At 41.3% G+C, this 19563-nt stretch overlaps 1 protein-coding gene across 1 annotated transcript in view; it reads right to left on the bottom strand.

The window, feature by feature from the left end:
- Positions 1-19563, bottom strand: part of LOC308467640 (far upstream element-binding protein 3-like) — a gene marked incomplete at both ends in the record, with an annotated part of 97571 nt that overhangs the window by 38438 nt on the left and 39570 nt on the right. The window contains 3 exons of the mRNA XM_080989371.1: positions 11824-11900; positions 12598-12671; positions 13839-13999. Of these exons, the coding sequence (XP_080845497.1) occupies positions 11824-11900; positions 12598-12671; positions 13839-13999 (312 nt within the window). The remainder of the gene's footprint in view (positions 1-11823; positions 11901-12597; positions 12672-13838; positions 14000-19563) is intronic.

The raw sequence follows: 19563 nt of genomic DNA, 5'->3' as shown, positions 1-19563 counted from the left end.
TAGCTGTTTCAAATTTTTTTGTCTCATTTGTTTGATTTTCCATTCTATTTCCTGATTCATCATTTCCATATATTGTACTTGATATAATTTTATTTCTCTCAAAATCTCCTGGGACTTTGGTTTTGCTCTCAATTTCTTCTCTCCTTCTTTTATTTTTTCCAAGATTTTATCTTTCTTTTCATTTTGACTTCTCTTCTTTATTGCATTCTGTTGTATCAAAAACCCTCTCATCACGGCTTTGCTTGCGTCCCAGATTACTCTTTTTTCTACATTGGTATTCATATTTATTTCAAAGTAATCTCTCAAAGTCTTTTGGGCCTTTTTGTAAACTTCTTCATCTCTAAATAAGGTGTCATTCATCCTCCATCTAAAGGATCCGGTTGTTGTTTGTTTCATCTCCATCCTTACAGCATTATGGTCGGAACAAGTTTTTGGGCAGATTTCTACCTTCTTTATCTTTGGTGCCATTCCTCTAGTTATCCATATTTGGTCAATTCTAGTCCATGTCATCTTGGCTTCAGAAAAGAAGGTTCCTTCTCTTCCCAGGGGGTTCTTTACCCTCCAAATGTCCACTAAGTCCATATTGTCTGTCATCTCAAAAAATGTTTTCGGTAGTCTACCATCCTTGGTGACTACCTGTCTTTGAGCCTTGTCCATATTTGTAGATACTACTCCATTCATGTCCCCCATCAAAATCAAATTATAGTCCAAATGATCCAGTAAAGTCTCATGCAACTTTTTATAGAATTCAGATTTCCCCTCGTTCGGTGCATAAATTCCCACAATTAAGAATTTCTCTCCTTGTAGTTGAATTTCAATTGCCAAAAATCTTCCTTGATCATCTTTAAAGATAAGTTTCGGTAAGAGTCTCTCCTTTGCATAAATCACAACTCCTCTTTTTTTGACTTTGTCAGATGAGACAAACTCCTGTCCTAATCTTTTATTAATCAATAACTTCCTATGTGCCCTTGTTATATGTGTCTCTTGTAGACAAATCAAGTCCAATTGTTCTTTTTTTAATAAATGAAACACACTTTTTCTTTTTCGAGGAGAATTCAAACCGTTACAATTCCAGCTTAATAGTTGCAGAGCCATGGTGGGGGGCTACTTCACTTTACCTCCAACTGCCCCAAGTGCCGCTTCTTGTTCTGTGGGTAGTATCACTTTTTCTGGACCGTGCAGTCCAAAAGATAAATTTGATATGTCTAGTATGCCTTTTGGTTCTTCTTCAGATTCCCCTTCTTTCAGTAGATCTTCCTCGTGATCTTTCAAGAATCTGTCTTTTTCCTCAGTTGATTTTATTTTTATCTTTCTCCCTTTATATTTGAAGGACAGGCCTTGCGGAAATTCCCACCTGAAAAGAATTCTGTTTCTTTTCAATAAGGTCACTAGGTCTCCGTAATTGGACCTTAAGTCCAGCAAATGCTTTGGGATGTCCTTAAAAATCACTAATCTTGAGTCATCAATTTCCAAAGTTTTTTGATAATGCAAATTCAGAATTTTATCTCTCTCTTCTTTTGTTCGAAAGGTAATCAAACAGTCTCTCACCTTGCCCTTGCCTTGTCTTCTTCCGAGCCTAAATGCATTCACTATCTTAAATTCTTCCTTCCCCGGGTCCAATTGCCAAAAATCTGTAAATTCCTGTGTAAGAAAGTCAGCCAAATTATCTTTCTCCCGCTCTGGAACAGCCCTAATTCTCAGATTTCTCTGTCTATCTTTTAATTCGAACATAGAAAATGTCACATCATGGTCCTCCAATTTCTTGTATACAGGTGGAATTTTCTCTTGAGTAGCAATTGCAATATCTTTTGCTTCCTGTGCAGTTTGTCGAATCAAGGCAGATTCCTGTAGTAATTTTTCGATAGTCTCTGTATTGGCATTCACCTTCTGTCCCAAGGTATTAATACTTGCAGTATTTAAATCAATTTTATTTGATGCTTCCACAACTTGTCTATTTGTCTCAACTACTTGTCTATTTGTTTCAGCTACTTGTCTATTTGTCTCAGTTACCTGTTTACTTAGGCTTTCCAAAGATTCATTAATTTTTGCCAGTGCCTGTGCCAAAACTTCTTCTGACGTCATAACTTTTGATTTAGACTGTGGGAGTGGGGCCCCTGATGCTCCGGATGCTCCAGATGTTGAGCCCCTTCGCGGCAACGCAGTATCTATCCGATAATGTCTGCCAGACCTAGTAATTTTTTCCTGCGATTCCGCCTTCTTATCCTCTGCCATAACAGTCTCATAGACATTCAAGGTCACTCCCACAGTCAGCCAATTGTTTTGACATAGAGTGGAATTTTCCTCTTTGTAACTATTGTTGTAACAATGTCCAATCTCCTCTAGGGGGACACAGTAACAGCCAGAACTTGTAACTTTTTAGAAACAAAAATAATCTTTATAAATCCCCCAATTTACTTTCAGAGTCCACAGTCTCAATACACTTAAACAGTTACTTTCAAGCCAAAAGAGGTTCGGAAACACTGTATCACTTTTGCAGAGTTGGCTGTCAGAAATAAGCTTTCACTATAAACCTCTATCTTAAGGCAGTCCGTTCCGAATCTTAAATTGTAAATTCTTCCTTCCTCTCCCCTTCTTTACTGCAGGGAAATTCAGCTAAGTCTTTTCCCCCCTCCTCTCCTGCAATCCGGAGGGGGAACCACTTTCGAGATGTTGGAATTTAGCACATTTAAGTGACTTTCCGAGTTTTTGCTTTGAAGTCTCTTTGCTTTGATCTATTTACAATTCAGGGGAGATAGACTTCCTGGTTGTACCTTCCCCGCTCCGTGCCAAATTAACTTTCCCCCCCCCTTTAAATCCAATTTACTCCTACTCACGGGTAGTTGTTTTCAGTGCCAATTATCCCAGGAAAAAAGGCAGAGCTCTCCGGTAACAGCTTCGCGGCTTCACTCCACGGAAGAAGCAATTTGCTCACAGCACCACACCACCCCCGCTCCGCTCCGGAGCCCGTTGCCGAGCTCCTTTAGCAATTGGGGGGGCGCAAACGGTGCCCGCTGAGTCCCACGTTCACAGGCTTCACCCGCCTGTGATTTATTTGGGGGTCCCCGCTGCGCCATAGCGACAGGACCCAAATTCCGTAGAGCTAGTTCTCTCCAAATTAGAGAGAAGCAGCCATTACCGTTGGCTCCACCTCCGGAAGTGAAGATGAACTTTATCAGCTCGGTCGAACGGAGATCCCGACAATATAGGGCACTCCTTATCACATGGTTTGTAAAACCTCTGTGCACTTTCACTTTACCATACCAGAGGTAGGAGTGCCACCCATATCTGTTATTGTATCCCTCCAAATCTAACAGGTCTGAGTTTTCCAGGGTTATCCAATCCTTTATCCAACATAAGCAGGCTGCTTCGTAATAAAGTTTCAAATCAGGTACCGAGACCCCCCCCCCTCTTTCCTTTCTGTCCATCAGTATTTTAAATTTAATCCTCGGTTTTCTCCCTTGCCATATGAAGTGCGAGAGAACCTTCTGCCATTCTCTAAATTGTCCTAAGCCTCTGATTATCGGAATCGTTTGAAATAAAAATAGCATCCTTGGTTCATTTTGATCGCTGACATTCAACTTTAATCTATCCCCTATTTCCAAGTCTCTTTTAATCTCTTTCTACACTGGTTGGTAATTGCCATTAAACAAATTTATATTCTTTGCTGTCATCTAATTTCCCAAGTATTTTACTTTCTTAACCACCTTAATTTCATTTTCTTGTTCCAGCCTTTCTATCTCATTATTTTCCATATTCTTGACCACCATTTTCGTCTTTGTCTTGTTCAGTTTAAATCCTGCCAGTTGTCCAAATTTGTCCATTTCTTCCAATGCTTTTTTGACACTTTTCTGGGGTTCTTCTAAGGTTTATACTAAGTCATCAGCATAGGCCTTAAGTTTAAATTCTTTAACACCTATTTTAACTCCTTTTACCTCTGATGTTTCTCTCAAACTATTTGCTAATACCTCTAATACCATTATAAACAATAGCGGAGACAGTGGGCACCCCTGTCTGGTACCCTTTGTGATGTCGAATGATTTTGTCAAAGCGTTATTCACTATTAGTTTCGCTCTCTGTTCCGAATAAATTGCCTCAATTCCTCTCAGGAAAGAGCCACAAAACCCCCATCATCCCCATACTTTTCTTCATAAATAACCAAGATATATTACACTGGGCAACAAGTTTTTACTTTTTGAATGTTGTCTAGATTTCTACAATTGATTTAGGTTACAGTGGTGCCTCGCAAGACGAAATTAATTCGTTCCGCGAGTTTTGTCGTCTTGCGATTTTTTTCGTCTTGCGAAGCACGGTGTCGGGAAAGTTTTGGAAAAGCTTCAAAAATCACCAAAGTCTTTAAAAATCTCAAAAAAGGCTACTCCTCGAAGTCAAGTCGCAACTGTATTAACGGTGTTAAGAAAAAGGAAACAAACTTGCAAGACGTTTCCGTCTTGCGAAGCAAGCCCATAGGGAAAATCGTCTTGCGAAGCAGCTCAAAAAACAAAAAACCCTTTCGTCTAGCGAGTTTTTTGTCTTGTGAGGCATTCGTCTTGCGAGGTACCACTGTATTTTTGCACGGCTGAATCAGGAAATGGCATCCGTTTCTCTCCATCAGGTCAGGTTTTTGTGCTATGTTGATTTGAAAAACATCAGATCTTGTGACAAAATCGATTACATTTTTGTGGCATTATCAGCTGATTTTTGTCAACACGTATCATCCTAAATATGTTTTTAAGAGAAAAAAATGTTTTTCCAACAACATATATTGATTACCTGATAGAAACATCGATTTCTGTAAACTGAATGGTGGGCATTGATAAAGGTAAGTACACGTAAATTGCATGTTGCTTCACCATTTTTCAAACTTCAGGGCTTGAACTTCCGTTTCTTGGAACTCCTGGAATGCTCAGCGGCAGGGAGGTCTCTCTTCAGAGTCCAACAGTAGTCAGCCATCATGACTGCGTCTCAGCGACCCTGAGACCTGGTCTCCATCTCTTTCATGTCCTGATGGAATCTCTCCCCCTGCTCGTCACTCATTGAACCCAGGTTCTCAGGAAACCGGTCCATATGTGAAAATAGGTAGTGCATCTTGACGCTCATGTTGCAGCCCAGGTTTCTGAAAGCAGTCAGCATGTTGTTGACAAGTTCTGCGTAGTTTCTGGCCTTATTGTTGCCAAGAAAGTTCTTCACTACCAGAACAAATGCCTTCCACGCTTCCAGTTCCACTTTGTTCATTGAGTTTCCGAACTCTGGATCTCTGATGAGCTGACGGATCTGAGGACCGTCAAAGATGCCAGCTTTCAACTTCTCCATGGTCAATACTGGAAAAGCCTGGCACAAGTAAGTGAAGCAGTAACCATCCTTGTCCAGAGCCTCGGTGAACTGCTTGATTAAGCCGAGCTTGATGTGCAGCGGTGGGAAGAGTATTCTGTCTCTGTCCACCAGAGGGTCGTTGATGACGTTCCTTTTTCTGCAAGGCACCAATTCCTCCCACACAGGCCAGTCCTTCTTCGTGTAATGCTGAGCACGGTCCCTACTATCCCACATGCACAGAAAACATGGGTACTTGGTGAAGCCAGACTGTTGTCCCAACAAAAAGTTCACCATCTTCAGGTCAACACAAATAAACCACTTATGCTGATCATAACCAATTTTCTCCAGCACATACTTCACCGCTTCATAGTTCTCCTTCAGTGTACTTGAGTGAGCCAGGGGTATAGAGGCAAACTGGTTGCCGTTGTGTAGCAGAACACATTTCAGTGATCGCTTGCTGCTGTCAATGAACAGTCTCCAATCTTTGGGTTCGTACTGTGGCACTCCAAGCTTGAGCAGAAGCTGCGCAATATCTGCACAGTACACCAAGTCCTTCTCTTCCGAGAAAAAACGGAGGTACTCTTGATGCCTGTTGCGGAAGAAGCTGATGTGAGCACTGTCAGAGAGGAGGTTTTTCCCCTTCAATCTGGATGCCAACAGTTCGGCAGAGTCCTTTGACAAGCTGAGGCCGCGAACTAGATCATTCAACTCCTTTTGGGGAAATGGATGTGGAGCATCATCTTCAAGAACCACTTCTTCTTCTTCATGTCCTTCAATACTGGAGGCATCTTCGTCACTAATGTCAGGAAGTTCTCTGAAGATAGGCACTGGAATTTCATCACAATGAGCTACAAGACGACGTGCTGATTGAAGATCAGGATACTTGAGGCTGCTCCAGTTCTTTCTGTTGATCCCAGTCACATCAACAGCGCAGAAGTAGCAGTCAGTGACATGGTTTGTTGGCTCCCTCCAAACCATGGGAATTCCAAACAAAAATAGTTACAAATTAGTCATAAGTTGGCGCATGCGCAGGTGGAGTTTCCTATACACTTCGTGGGGCGGCTGCCCCATTAACTTAGTTTTGATCCCCCAACTTTATGCTTTGCCGCACCAATTTATAGAAGATTTCGAGGTTTTATGACTTCAAACTGATCCCTTTTCGACATAATCACCCAGAACTATCGGACCTGAATACTTCTTGTCATTAAAATAATCATTTCCAATCAAAACAATTATTCAACATGGCATTTTACCCCCACCAACTTCTTCTAAAATGCTCCACACAAGTGTACATGTGAACAAAAACGTAAAAAAAGACGTGGCCATAGCTCAAAAACTTGACCTGATTGAGCAAAACCAATGTGATTTTTGGATTCAGTGCATCAGATTCGTCCTAAATCAACTGAAAAAATGCAGACAACAAATTTGTTGTTGACCAGTGTTATCGAATGCTTTTTCAGCATCAATAAACATTAATACAGCTGGTTTGTCATTTCTTACCTCTAAGTGTTCCAATATATTAATAATATGTCTTACATTATCTTTTAATTGCCTGCCTGGTAAGAAGCCTCCTTGGTCTTTCTGAATTAGTTCATTTAGTATTATTTTTAATCTGTTTGCCATAATGTCCGCAAATAATTTGTAATCATTGTTTAACAATGATAGTGGTCTGAAATTCTTGACATTCAAATGGTCTGTGTCTTGTTTGGGGATCAACCTTATATATGCCTCCTTCCAGGAATTTTGTATTTTTCCTCCTTGTAGGATAGAGTTCATTACTTCACAGAGAACCGGTAACAGCTGTTCACTAAGGGTTTTGTAATACTTTGAGGTAAGCCCATCCGGTCCTGGGGCTTTACCTTGTTTCATCTTCTTTATTGTCCTTTGGAGTTCCTGTTTTGTTATTGGGGCGTTTAGTTGTTCTTTCTTCTGGAGGAATCTGTTTTCCTTTATGTGTTTCCAACTATCTCTCTATTTTTTTTATGTCTTCCTTGTCTTTCCTGTAAAGTTCCTTATAAAATCCTTGATAGGCTCTTCTTATTTCTTTCGGGTCTTCCGTCAATTGTTCTCCTATCTTGATTTTATTAATTGTGTTTTGACTTTGACGTTTTCTTAGTTGCCATGCCAGTAGCTTCCCAGTTTTCTTAGCTGATTCAAAATACTTCTGTCTCATTAATTTTAATTTCCATTCCACTTCTTGGTTCACCAACATGGAAAACTGAGTTTGTAACATTTTAATAGTCTGTTTAATTTGTTCATCTTTTGGTTTTATTACTAATTTTTTCTCATTTTCCATGAGTTGAGTCAGGATTTCCTCTTTTTTCTTTTCTTTTCTTTTCTTTCTTGAAGCTGTTTTGCTGTATCAGGAAACCCCTCATAACTGCTTTACTCACGTCCCACACTATATCCAAACCAGCCTCTTTGTGTAAATTCCAATCAAAATACTCCTTTATTGCCTCTTTTGCTTTCTCTACTATTTTTGGGTTCTCAAACAATGTATCATTCATCCTCCATCTGAAAGAAGATTGCTCTTTACCTCTCAATTCCAAATATATTGAATTGTGATCAGATTGGGTTTGTGGAATAATCTCATTTTTACTTACTCTTGGGGCCAATTCTTTAGATACCCATACATAGGCTATTCTGCTTGAGCTTTGATGGGGTTCCGAGAAAAAAGTGAACTGTTTTGTAATTGGGTGTTTCAACCCCCAAATGTCTATTAAGCCAAAATTTTCAACCAAATCAAAGAATGTCTTATGAAGTTTACCCTCTTTTATACCTTTTTTCTTTGACATTCTACCTATTTCCAGCATTACCACTCCACTGCAATCCCCCATCAAAATTATCTTCTGATCCATAAAGTCCATCAATCTTTCCTCTAATCTCTTAAAGAATTCCGCTTTGTTTCCATTAGGTGTGTATATTCCCACTACAATTAACCTCTCGCCCTGCAGCGTTATTTGTACCACAATCACTCTCTCCTCCTCATCTTTAGAAATCAGTTTAGGATCTAATCTCTCCTTTATATATAAAACCACCCCTCTTTTTTTATTAACATCTGAAGTTATGAGCTTTCTACCCAGTCTTTTATTAATCAAAATGTGTCTATGTTTTTTAGCAACATGGGTTTCTTGTAAACAGATTACATCAAGATTCCTTTTTTTCAAAACATTTTCAACTTTATTTCGTTTAGATTTCTTGTTAAGCCCATTAATATTCCCGGTTATCAATTTCAACGTCATTTCCTTAATCTACTTTTGAGACAAAGAGATGAATTAAATTTGGGTGGTTTTGTTAGTGTTGTTTTCCTCCTCTTCCTCTTATACCTCTTCTTCTTCTCCCTCTCCCTCTCCTTTGTTTCTGTCTTTCCTCTTCTTTTTGTTCTCTTCTTCGACATAAAGGTCTGCTCCGGTGGATCTGGGACCAACAAGGCTTCCTTCCATCTTGCCTAATTCTTTCTCATATCTTCTAGAGAATTTATTTACCTCTTGGAGATCTGTTAGTCTAAATCTTTTGTCTTTGTAATAAAAAGATTCCTTCAGGAAACTCCCACCTATGTTGGATTCCATTTTTCTTCAGTAGAGTCACCAATTGTTTGTATCCGTCTCTTTTTCGTAAAAATCTGGTAGGAATCTCTTTAAAAATGATGATTGGTCTTCCATCAATTAATAATTTGTTATTATAACTCATTCTCAGAATTGCATTACTCATCTCTAATGAATTAAAAAATTAATCTCCAGGCAGTTATTGGGCTTTGGCTTTTACCGATCTCACTTTAATTCTAAACACATTCTCAATTGTATATTCAATTTCTGCCTCCTTCATATCCATCCATCTTGCCAATTCTTTAATCATTTTTGCTTTTATATCTTCATTTGTTTCTTCTACTACCCCTCTAAATTATAAATTTCTTTGCTTCTGCCTCATCTCCATCAGAGCCATGTTGTCCCAGATCTGTTCTTGTATTTTACTAACCTCTGTCATTTCCTCTTTAATTCTATCTGTCTCTTTCCTATTTTCCTTAACTTCCTTCTGAGTTCGTTTTGCTAGCTCTTCCGTTGTTTTTGATCTAACCGTTAAATCTTTAATTTTATTTGACAACTCCCCCCCACCCCCTCTATTTTCTTATCCAGAGTTTCTTGTACTTCTGCCAGTTTTTTCTCCACATGTTGTTCATTTTGTTTAAATTCTTCCTTTATTTTTAACCATAAAATGTCCAAGTCCTTAATTTCTTCCTGTTTCGACTGTCTTCTATCCCCTGGCGTTCCTCCATTCCACCCCCCCTTTTCCCCCTGGCATTTTTAAGCATATAACTCAATATTATACTTTCACCACTAGAGGGAGCATGTACTCCAAAGAGCCGAAAAGCGAGTTAATGACAAATTGTAATTTGGGCAATGACCCTTAGGGGTCCTCAGATGTTTTCCCTTCTCTTCACTATAGCTTTCAATTTCTTTGTCTTAGCCACACACTTTAAAGATCACCCATTTAAATGCACATCAAGTACTGTCTCAAAAGAAAAGGAAAGGAAAAAAGAAGTAATACAAGTCAGAAATATATAGACCTTGTCCCAACTACTGTCTCAATTTAAAGGTCCTTTTCTGGTCTTCCGCCACTTGTTGGCTCAATCCAATTTATAGATCCAGGTGGAGTTGTAATCCAATCAGGGAGCCAGGGAGGTGATTTTTCTAGCCACTCGCAGGCTTAATCCTCAAAGGATATTTGGGTATAAAGCGTTTTTCCAAATTAAATTCCTCCCTTCTCATTCCAGTGGGGGTATGAGAATGATCACAGTTTCAATTCAAACCTCTTCTATGTCCATTTAATCAGAGATGAGAGGCTTAGGGATCTCTGCAACACACTTTAAAACTTTTACTGCTCTGTCCCACTTTCACTTGTCAGTCCCTTCCAATGTTGCCAGCATTCCCCTCTGTTTTATATAAAGTTTTATACAAAGTATCTGAGTCTCTGGGCTGGAGCTCAACACGTTACTGTTTCTCCCACCGAGCCACAAAGTCTTCGCAAGAAAAGAAGAGAAACAAAGTCCCTTTTTAACTCTTTTCCCTCTTTCAACGTTATAAAATGGCGTTTGCCTCAGTGCAGTGCCTCTGAGGAGTTTCAGTTTTACACTTACTCAGCAGGAACTTTCACTTCCGCCTTTGTTCTTATGTCTTTGTTCTCTGCGCCATCTTTACACTGCAGCCAGGACGAACTCCCTTTTTGCATCCCTTGGCTGGTCAAATTCTTTGAATTCCTCCCGATTGTCAGTGTTTAAAAATATCCCATTTTTCGGAATTCAATTTTATCGTGGAAACTTGGCACTTTCATCAGAAGCCTGAGACTGCACAGCGTGAGGTCCGAGGTGCTTCCCCTTCGCGCCCGCAGCTCTATCCTGTCCTCGGATTATTATTTAAACCCAAGAAGCAGGAGAGCACGTCTGGGCACCACTGGGTGCTCCGTCCCTCAAGGTATTCCCCTTGAGGTTCCAAGGTCCGCAGGGTACTTGCGGACCTCTAAAAAGCCCCCGCGCTGCTCAGAATTCCCCGAGAGGCTATTCCGCACTTCTTCATGGTGTCCCTGCCAAACCGGAAGCCGGCACTGCTCATACTTTTGAAAACCAATATTTAAAAAAAATAAAAATACATTTTAAAAAAACCACCAGTGTGATGCAGCAGCAAAAAAGGTTACACTATTTTAGGTTGCATCAACAGAAGTATAGTGTCCAGATCAAGGGAAGTAATAGTACCACTCTATTCTGCCTTGCTCAGACCCCACCTAGAATACTGTGTCCAATTCTGGGCTCCACAAACTGGAACGTGTGAAGAGGAGGGCAACCAAGATGATCAAGGGTCTGGAAACTAAGCCTTACAAGGAGCGCATGAAGGAGTTGGGTATGTTTAGCCTGGAAAAGTGGAGACTGAAAAGAAATAGCCATCTTCAAATATCTGCTCTGGAGGGTAGGACTTGAACCAATGGCTTCAAGTGACAAGAAAGGAGATTTCAACTAAACATTCGGGAAAATTTTTTGACAGTAAGAGCTATTCAACAGTGGAACAGGCTCCCATGAGAGGTGGTGGACTCTCCTTCCTTGGAGGTTTATAAAGAGAGTTTGGATGGCCATTTGTCATGAATGCTTTCGCCGAGATTCCTGCATTGCAGGGCGTTGGAGTAGATGACCCTTGGGTACATTCCAGCTCTAAGATTCTATTATTCTTGCTAGTAGTTCTCACATGCTCATGTTTAACCAGTGCTTGAGCAGTAGCAAACTGAGGTGCTGCATGATATACAACTCCAGATATTGCATGTTTGAAGAAATGTTTCCTTTAAGAGTCCAGTGGTGGGGAACCTGTGGCCCTCCATATGTAGCCGAACTATGACTCCCATCAGCATGGCCAATGGTCAATGGGAGATGTAGCCCAGAAACATATAGAGGGCAAGAGGTCCCCCCACTCTTTAACTCAATCAACTTAAACTGGGTGATTTTTGGAAGCTCTACGATTACAAGACACTTACTTGGAACCTGCTGCCCAGGCTGTTGCCACGTCTGATAAGTGCCACCCCAACCCTGCGTCATGAAGGTCTGAGGACCGCTGTGGAGGACAAGATCATTAGTGATTGAAGGGAAAAGGAGCTGGTCCATCCACAATGATGTGTCCATATTAAAATTTGTCAAAAAGGGTTGAAACAGACCATAGTATGCACAAGATTAGCTCTGGACTCGTTTCACTACCAACTCATCAATATTAAAAAAGAACACTGATTCCAGTGGAGTTTTTTTTAAAAAAAAAATCAGGTGTAGGGAATCTTTCGCTACTTCCCCCCACATGTTGCTGGACTACACCTCCCATGAGCCCCAGCAAGCATGGCCAATGTTCAGGGATGATGAGAGTTGTAGTTCAGCAACATGAGGGCCACAGGTTTCCCATACTTGATTTTAATTAATGGCAAGAACGTTCCCTGCCCAACCAATAATCCAAGAGTCTTCCTGGAAGGTACCAATGAGCTTTATGATGGGAAGGAAAGTCCCAACTATATTTATTGGCCATCCAAGGCTGCATGTGGCCACAGCCCCTGCCTGCCCCTCCCCCCTCCCAATCCAGGCACCTCAAAATTACAGAATTTATTTAAGTTTCTCAGGGAAAAGCATAGACGACTTGTTCTTCTGTAAAAGCATCATGAACCCAGGATGCTGCTTAATGCTACCATCACAACTACAGCTATATTTGGTGGGCTGGGGAGTGGGGAGGATCTAACGGTGATGGGAATGCAAGCAAGATGGCTACGTACTTTTGGTGAGGTGCAGCAGGTGCTTGATTGAAGGGGCTCTGGCTGAAACCCCCAGGGCCACCCAGACCAGTACACTGGAGAAGGAACAAACAGGTAATTAATTGACCTTTCTGTCACTCAGGCTACAAGGTAATTGAGAGTGCATCTAAGAGTTAAGGAGCTGTGGAAGGCTTCTCAATATGAATAATTTTATTTCATTTAACAGATTTATAAACAGATTCATGGCCAGAGGCTATTCAAAGCAGAGTACAAGATAAAACAGGATAAACACAACAAAACCTGCTTTCTAAAAAAAGCAATAAAATCATTCCTACAAACCTCTAAAAGCAATCAATTCTTGTATTACAAATCCTAAAGAAACAATAAAACTGTAGTTGCAAATAATTAATATTCCATAAGTGATCAGGTCACCCAAAGGGGAAAGTCTTCTTAAATAAAAAATGCCTTCAAATAGGCATCTGAACACTGTGACATTAGGTGCCTGTCTAATTTTGCTGGTAAATGACCCCAAAATTCTTATGCAAGGTACATAGTGAGTGTTGAATGGGGCTCTGGGCCACAGAACAATTTTCCTGTCTGTACAGTGGCAAAAATGTTGTTGGCATCCATCTGTCTCGAGAAGTCAAACCGCTGCGTTAGCAGCATCAAATCGACCTCTTCTGGGGTGCAAGCCTGGGCAGTGTGTATGGAGGTCCTGGGCCACCCAGACAACAAAATCCACCTCTCTGCCTTGAGATGTGGTCCAAATGAAAGCAGAGCAATATATTTGGCACCAGCTTGGCTGCAGGAGTTGCCCGAAGTAGGCATACAAGGCGCCATCCAACCATTTTAGGGACTCCAGTCTGGATTTTTGTAGGTTTACTCCTTAGCATTTTCTTCTCTCAAAGGTGTAATGATGACACAAGAAAATTATGTAAATGTTTTGCTATCATTGGTCTTTAATGTATAGTATGATTGTGTGTTGTGCAAGGGTTACATTCTGGGAATGGCGTATCTGTCCCTGCGTGACCATCTTTACCTTCTAAGCAAGGCAGAGAGTTTAAAAGCTCTTTCTGTGCCAAGCTTGTGTGCAATTAATTTGCAGGATTTCAACCAGTTAGTTTTCAACCACACAAGGTTGAAATCACACAAGTTAATTGTGTGTAAGATGTGATCATACTGTACTGTAATCTGCAAAACATTATTTTATTTTTAAAAAAGGAAGAAGCAAACAGAAGGGAAGAGAAGGAGCAGCAACTCACACCAACTTTCTCATCTATGAGGTGTCTCGCAAGCTCAATCTGCTGGGGGACACCCCGAATGGTGAACATCCGTATGCTGGGGTCTGTGCTGGGAGGTGAGTTTCTCTGGAGCTCTACATGGGCCCCAGACTGTTGGTTTATGTTCTTGATATTCTCTCCACCTGCAAGGAAGCAAGAGGGGAGGAAGAAAAGGGAGGTAGAACCTGCTCAGTCTTCCACTTTATATTTTCAGCAGTTATCAAAGATGCGTGGAAGTAGGAAGATCCAATCACATGGATTAGATCAGTCCTTGCCACCCTGGCATGCCCTTCAGATGTTTTGGACTGCAATTCTCATCATGCTCTGGTCAGCATAAAAAATGCAAGCAATAAGCCAATCAAAATATCTAAAAACAATTCCAATACAGATGCACACTGGGATGAGGGAGCTCTTCCATAGGTGTTGGAAATACAACAGAGATTGTGCCCATCTAACATTCAAAGGGGGAGGGAATTTCAAAGGCTAGTGTCAGGAGTCCAGGTTCCAGCTTGATAATACAGTAACGTACGTAATTAAAAAGGAGGATTTATTGCAAAAACAGATAGCTCCGGATGGCTCTAACGAAGCCGCTGACATTATCACTCAAGATGACCCTTCTGAAGACTTCTTCCAGTTCCTACAGAAGATATTGAACTTTTGCACCTTTAATCTCTTGCTTTCCTTCCCGTCTAGCAGCCCTCCCATTCACCAACTCTTCAGACTTATTGGATCAGCTCCAGCCTCTTCCTTTTCTGATAGACTATCTCTGTGTCTGTTCATGCCTGTTTGAGCTTCCTGAGAGCTTTGGCTGTGTTCCAGCCCGCTCTCAGTCGTTCCCTTGGCAACCGGCATTCCAATGTCCAGGGGAGTCGGCACTGGCCGCTGTTCCACCTGCATCAAATCTAAACCGCTCTGTTCTGCAGCCGGCTGAAAAGTTCCACTAGGAGCTGGCTCATTCCTGACAGGTAGGGACCACAACACTAAATGCCTGATTCCTATATTCAGGGCCACCTTTTTTTAATTTGAAAAAAGTAATAAATTCATTAGTAAGAACTCCCTTGTTTTTCTGTGCCTCTTGCTGCCACTGGGGGGGGGGGGGGTTAGAATTCCCCAAAGCCTGACACCTTCCTGGTGTCTCTATTTTCCAGGGAGAGTTCCGGAATTACAGAAGCCATACTGATTTCTGATTTGATCCCAGAATGTCCTGCTTGGCCTTTTTCCTTCCCACCATGTCTTGGATAACAATTAAAAGTGGTGTTTGTGTGTATAGGTGCAAACATGGAGTCCTGTTTATACTGAAAATACAATACCTGCACCAAAGGAAGGAAATGGTGAAGCTGCCATATGAAGCCCTTGCTATTGTTTTGAAGGAAAATGCCACCAATCCACTTTAAATTCTTTAATTGCAATACTTCAGCAGCTAGCCATTTTTTAGGAAACACATTGACTGTTGATTCATTTATTGTAAATGAAGCCTTACACTGCAAGCCTTTTCTTCTTCGGCAATCACTCGTAGCCTAATGCTGCTACTACTACTACTACTACTACTACTAATACCCTGCCCATCTGGCTGGATTTTCCCAGCCACTCTGGGTGGCTTACAGCAGGCAGGTCCAGCTACAAGTAGCCTGAGATCTACCATCCAATATCAAAAACTGGCAGTGATCTACCACACTCTCCCATTGTCATTCTTCAACTTAAACATATTATATTTGGCTGAGCTTATGAGAAAAATAATAACAAATGATAGTCGCTTCCATAAAACCTGAAAAGTTCATCCTAAATTAATATATTTTTAAAAATACATACTTTGTATACTTGTAATAACATAAGAAAATAACATTGAGGACAGGGTCCTATATAATCAGAACATGATGCACAGATTGTTGTTCACAAAAAGCTCATGCCATAATAAATGTGTTAAACCTTTAAAGTGCCCCAGGACTCTTGCTGTTTTTCAAATGAGTCAGGGGCACATGTCAACCACAGTGGTTTCCCCCATAGTTCGAAGCAGAAATTGGGTAAACTCAACTGCAGAGTTGACAGCCTTCAAACACCACCTTAAGAACTGGACGAAACCTGTAGAAGCCCTTTCCCCTGGATCCAACCCACCCCTTCCTTTCGAGTAAACCTAAACCAGCCCTTTCTCTCTTGGAGGAGCCAGTGCACACACCTTCCCGCGTGGGTGGGATGGCAGCAGCTAGGAAGGGTCCCCCCCTCCCTTGAATGTGAGAGAGCTCATCCGTTTACAGCAGGGAGGGAGGAGGAAATGCAGTCCTCTCCTCGAGGGCTGGATCCTGGAATGTCCAGCACCATCTCCCTCCCTCCCTCCCTCTCTCTCTCTCCCCAAAGCAGCCCTTTCCCTCAAGGAGTGCACTGGGAGCCAATGTAGATGTTTTAGGACCAGTGCTATATGGTCCCGGTGGCTACTCCCAGTCACCACTCTAGCTGCTGCATTCTGGATTAATTGTAGTTTCCAAGTCACCTTCAAAGGTAGCCCCACATGGAGCGAATTGCAGTAGTCCTAGCGGGAGATAACCAGAGCATGCACCACTCTGGTGAGACAGATTGTGGGCAGGTAGGGTCTCAGCCGGCATACCAGGTGAAGCTGGTAGACAGCTGCCCTGGACACAGAATTGACCTGCACCTCCATGGACAGCTGTGAGTCCAAAATGACTCCCAGACTGCGCACCTGGTCCTTCATGACCAGGCAGTCCCCACACCCGCCTGCCCCCTGTCCCCCAAAAACACTACTTCTGTCTTGTCAGGATTCAACCTCAATCTGTTAGCCGCCATCCATCCTCCAACCACCTCCAGGCACTTACACAGGACCTTGACTGCCCTCACTGTTTCTGACTTGAAGGAGAGGTAGAACTGGGTATCATCCACATACTGGTGGACACCCAGCCCAAACCCCGATGATCTCTCCCAGCAGCTTCATGTAGATGTTAAAAAGCATGGGGAAGAGGACGGAACCCTGAGGCACCCCACAAGTGAAAGTCTAGGGGGATGAACACTCATCCCCCAACACCACTTTCTGGACACGGCCCAGGATAAAGGAGCAGAACCACTGCATAGCAGTGCCCCCAGCTGCTCTAGACGGTCCAGAAGGATGTCATGGTTGATGGTATCAACGGCTGCTGAGAGATCCATGAGAGATCCACTATGGCACTTCTTTCGTTTCACTTTTACTTAACGTCAGATCACCCACGTCCATAGAGGTGAACACCAGGTCTAAGGAATGTCCGCAACTATGAGTTGGGCCAAACTTATTCAGGGACAGCCACATGGAGGCCATGCTTCCCACAAAATCCTGAGCAGCCCCTTGTAAGGTCGTGTCAGCATGGATTTGTATTTTTGCTTGCATTTCTGAGGGGACGTTCAGGCGTAATAGTTCTGATTTTGTTTTATTGATAAATAGTCCAGCTATTTCCCCAAATGATTCAATTTCCCTGGTGGCCTCTGACAAGGATGTCTCTGAGTCCAAAATCATTAGGGCAATATCATCCACAAAGAGGTTCAATAATATTCTACGTCCATTTCTTAATATTCCTTTTATTTTCTGATTAGTTCTGATAACACTAGCCAGTGCTTCCATTGACACTGCAGATAATAAGAGCATCCTTGTTTGGTGCCTCTTTGCATGCTCAAGTGTTCTGAGTCTTGTCCATTTACCTGTATTCCTGCTCTGCTACTGCTCTGCAGATTTTTAAAAATTAGTATAAGGTCATTTCCAAAGTTCACTTTAGATAGCAGCTGGAATATTTTCAATGAAATTTGTCAAAAGCCTTGTGGGCATCTAGAGAGGCTATTGCACAGGGTATTCCTAAGGCTTTTTCATTTTACGCTGCATTCAGTATTTTCTGTATAGGATCTGCTATGTGTCTATTACAAACCTCGCTTGAGCAATGTGGATTACGTTTGGTAGTATTTTGCCACTCTATCTTCTAATATGCTTGTTAATTCTTTTGCATCTTGTCCAATTAAGGAGATAGGCCTGCATGCTTCTAGATTTTCTGGATCGTTACCTGGTTTCAGTATCACAACAATTATAGAATCTTTCCATGATTTAGGCACTGTCTTGCCAGGCAATACACTGTAAAACAATCTTTGCATATGGGGCAATATCTCAGTTGTTTTTTGTTTGTTTGTTTTTAATTTTCCAGGTAAACCACCCATGTCTGATGCTTTATGTGGTTCAAGTTTCTTGATTGCTTTAGTTATATCTTCCAGCATTACTGGTGCTGCTAAGGACTGCTTTTGTTCATCTGTAATTTTCTCTAACATACTAGTTTCTATGTATTGTTGGATTGAACCCAAGTTCAAGTTTTCCTTTGTATATAGTTTATTATAAAATGTTTTGAATTGATTTCTGAACAATTTAGAATGAAATATTTGTGAGCCATTGTTTTTAGAGACCTGATTCTATTTTTGAGATTTCACTGTTTTAACTAATATGCTAATAATTTAGAATTTTTAGCACCAAATTCATTAAATTTTTGATTTAGCTATTGCACAGAGACAGATATTTTCGCAATTGCTAGTGTCTGTAATTCAGCTCTTTTCTGTATTTAATTTGCTATGTGATTTTTTTTGTTCCCAATTTGTTTATGCAGTTCAAGTTTAATGATCTCTGTCATTAAAGTGTCTCTCATTTTGGTTCTTTCCTTTTTAATACAGATGCTTGTACTTACAAATTCACCTGTAAGAACAGCCTTTAGTGTATCCCATAGTAAGGCCTCTTCATATTGTGCGGGATCATTATGGATATAAAATTATTCTATTCTTGCCTTAATTTTATCAAATACATCCCTTTTGTGTAAAAGGGCAGATTCTAATCTCCAAGTAAGCCTTTCTCTAACTTCTGGTAAGAGTTGCAATGTGGTTTCTAGCATACAGTGGTGCCTCGCAAGACAAAATTAATCCGTTCCGCGAGTCTCTTCGTCTTGCGTTTTTTTTGTCTTGCGAAGCACGGCTATTAGCGGCTTAGCGGCTATTAGCGGCTTAGCGGCTATTAACGGCTTAGCAGCTATTAATGGCTTAGCGGCTTTAAGAAAAAGGAAACAAACTCGCAAGAACTCGCAAGACGTTTCGTCTTGCGAAGCAAGCCCATAGGGAAATTCGTCTTGCGGAACGACTCAAAAAACGGAAAACTCTTTCAAAGTCTTGCGCGTTTTTCGTCTTGCGAGGCATTCGTCTTGCGAGGCACCACTGTAGTATGATCTGATATTATTATTGGTCCCATTGTAGCTTTTTAAATATTTGCTATTAATCATCATTTCTGCTTTTGAGATGGAGGTGTGAGCAGACACACTGAGAAGCTCCGCAGCAAGAATGCAAGGAGAAGCATAAATTAAAGGTGATTAAAACCTATTTAATGATTTATGGACTGGAGGAAGGCTGTGGAGGGAACTTCAGAACAACTATAACTGAGCTTATCGGCACTTTACCAGCTGGGGAATATCGAATTTCAAAAAGACGCTGTGGGCTTGCGTAGGGCTAGAAGACCAAGTCAAATAATAACACGGTCTCAAAAAAAATGAAGTGAGATGCATCAGTTCTAACTCCCCTAAAGCCACAGAAAGAAAGAAAAGCTTTGATAACAGAGCATTGGAACTGGAGCAGGGAAACCAAATAAAAGAAGACATGGGGGCGCTTAAGACAGAAATTTCAGCGATTAAACAAGACACTTCACAAATGAGAATTG

This window comes from Podarcis pityusensis (genome assembly GCF_964106645.2).
Source record: "Podarcis pityusensis genome assembly, chromosome: W".
Taxonomy (NCBI): domain Eukaryota; kingdom Metazoa; phylum Chordata; class Lepidosauria; order Squamata; family Lacertidae; genus Podarcis; species Podarcis pityusensis.
This window is presented reverse-complemented; position numbering and strand designations above follow the sequence as displayed.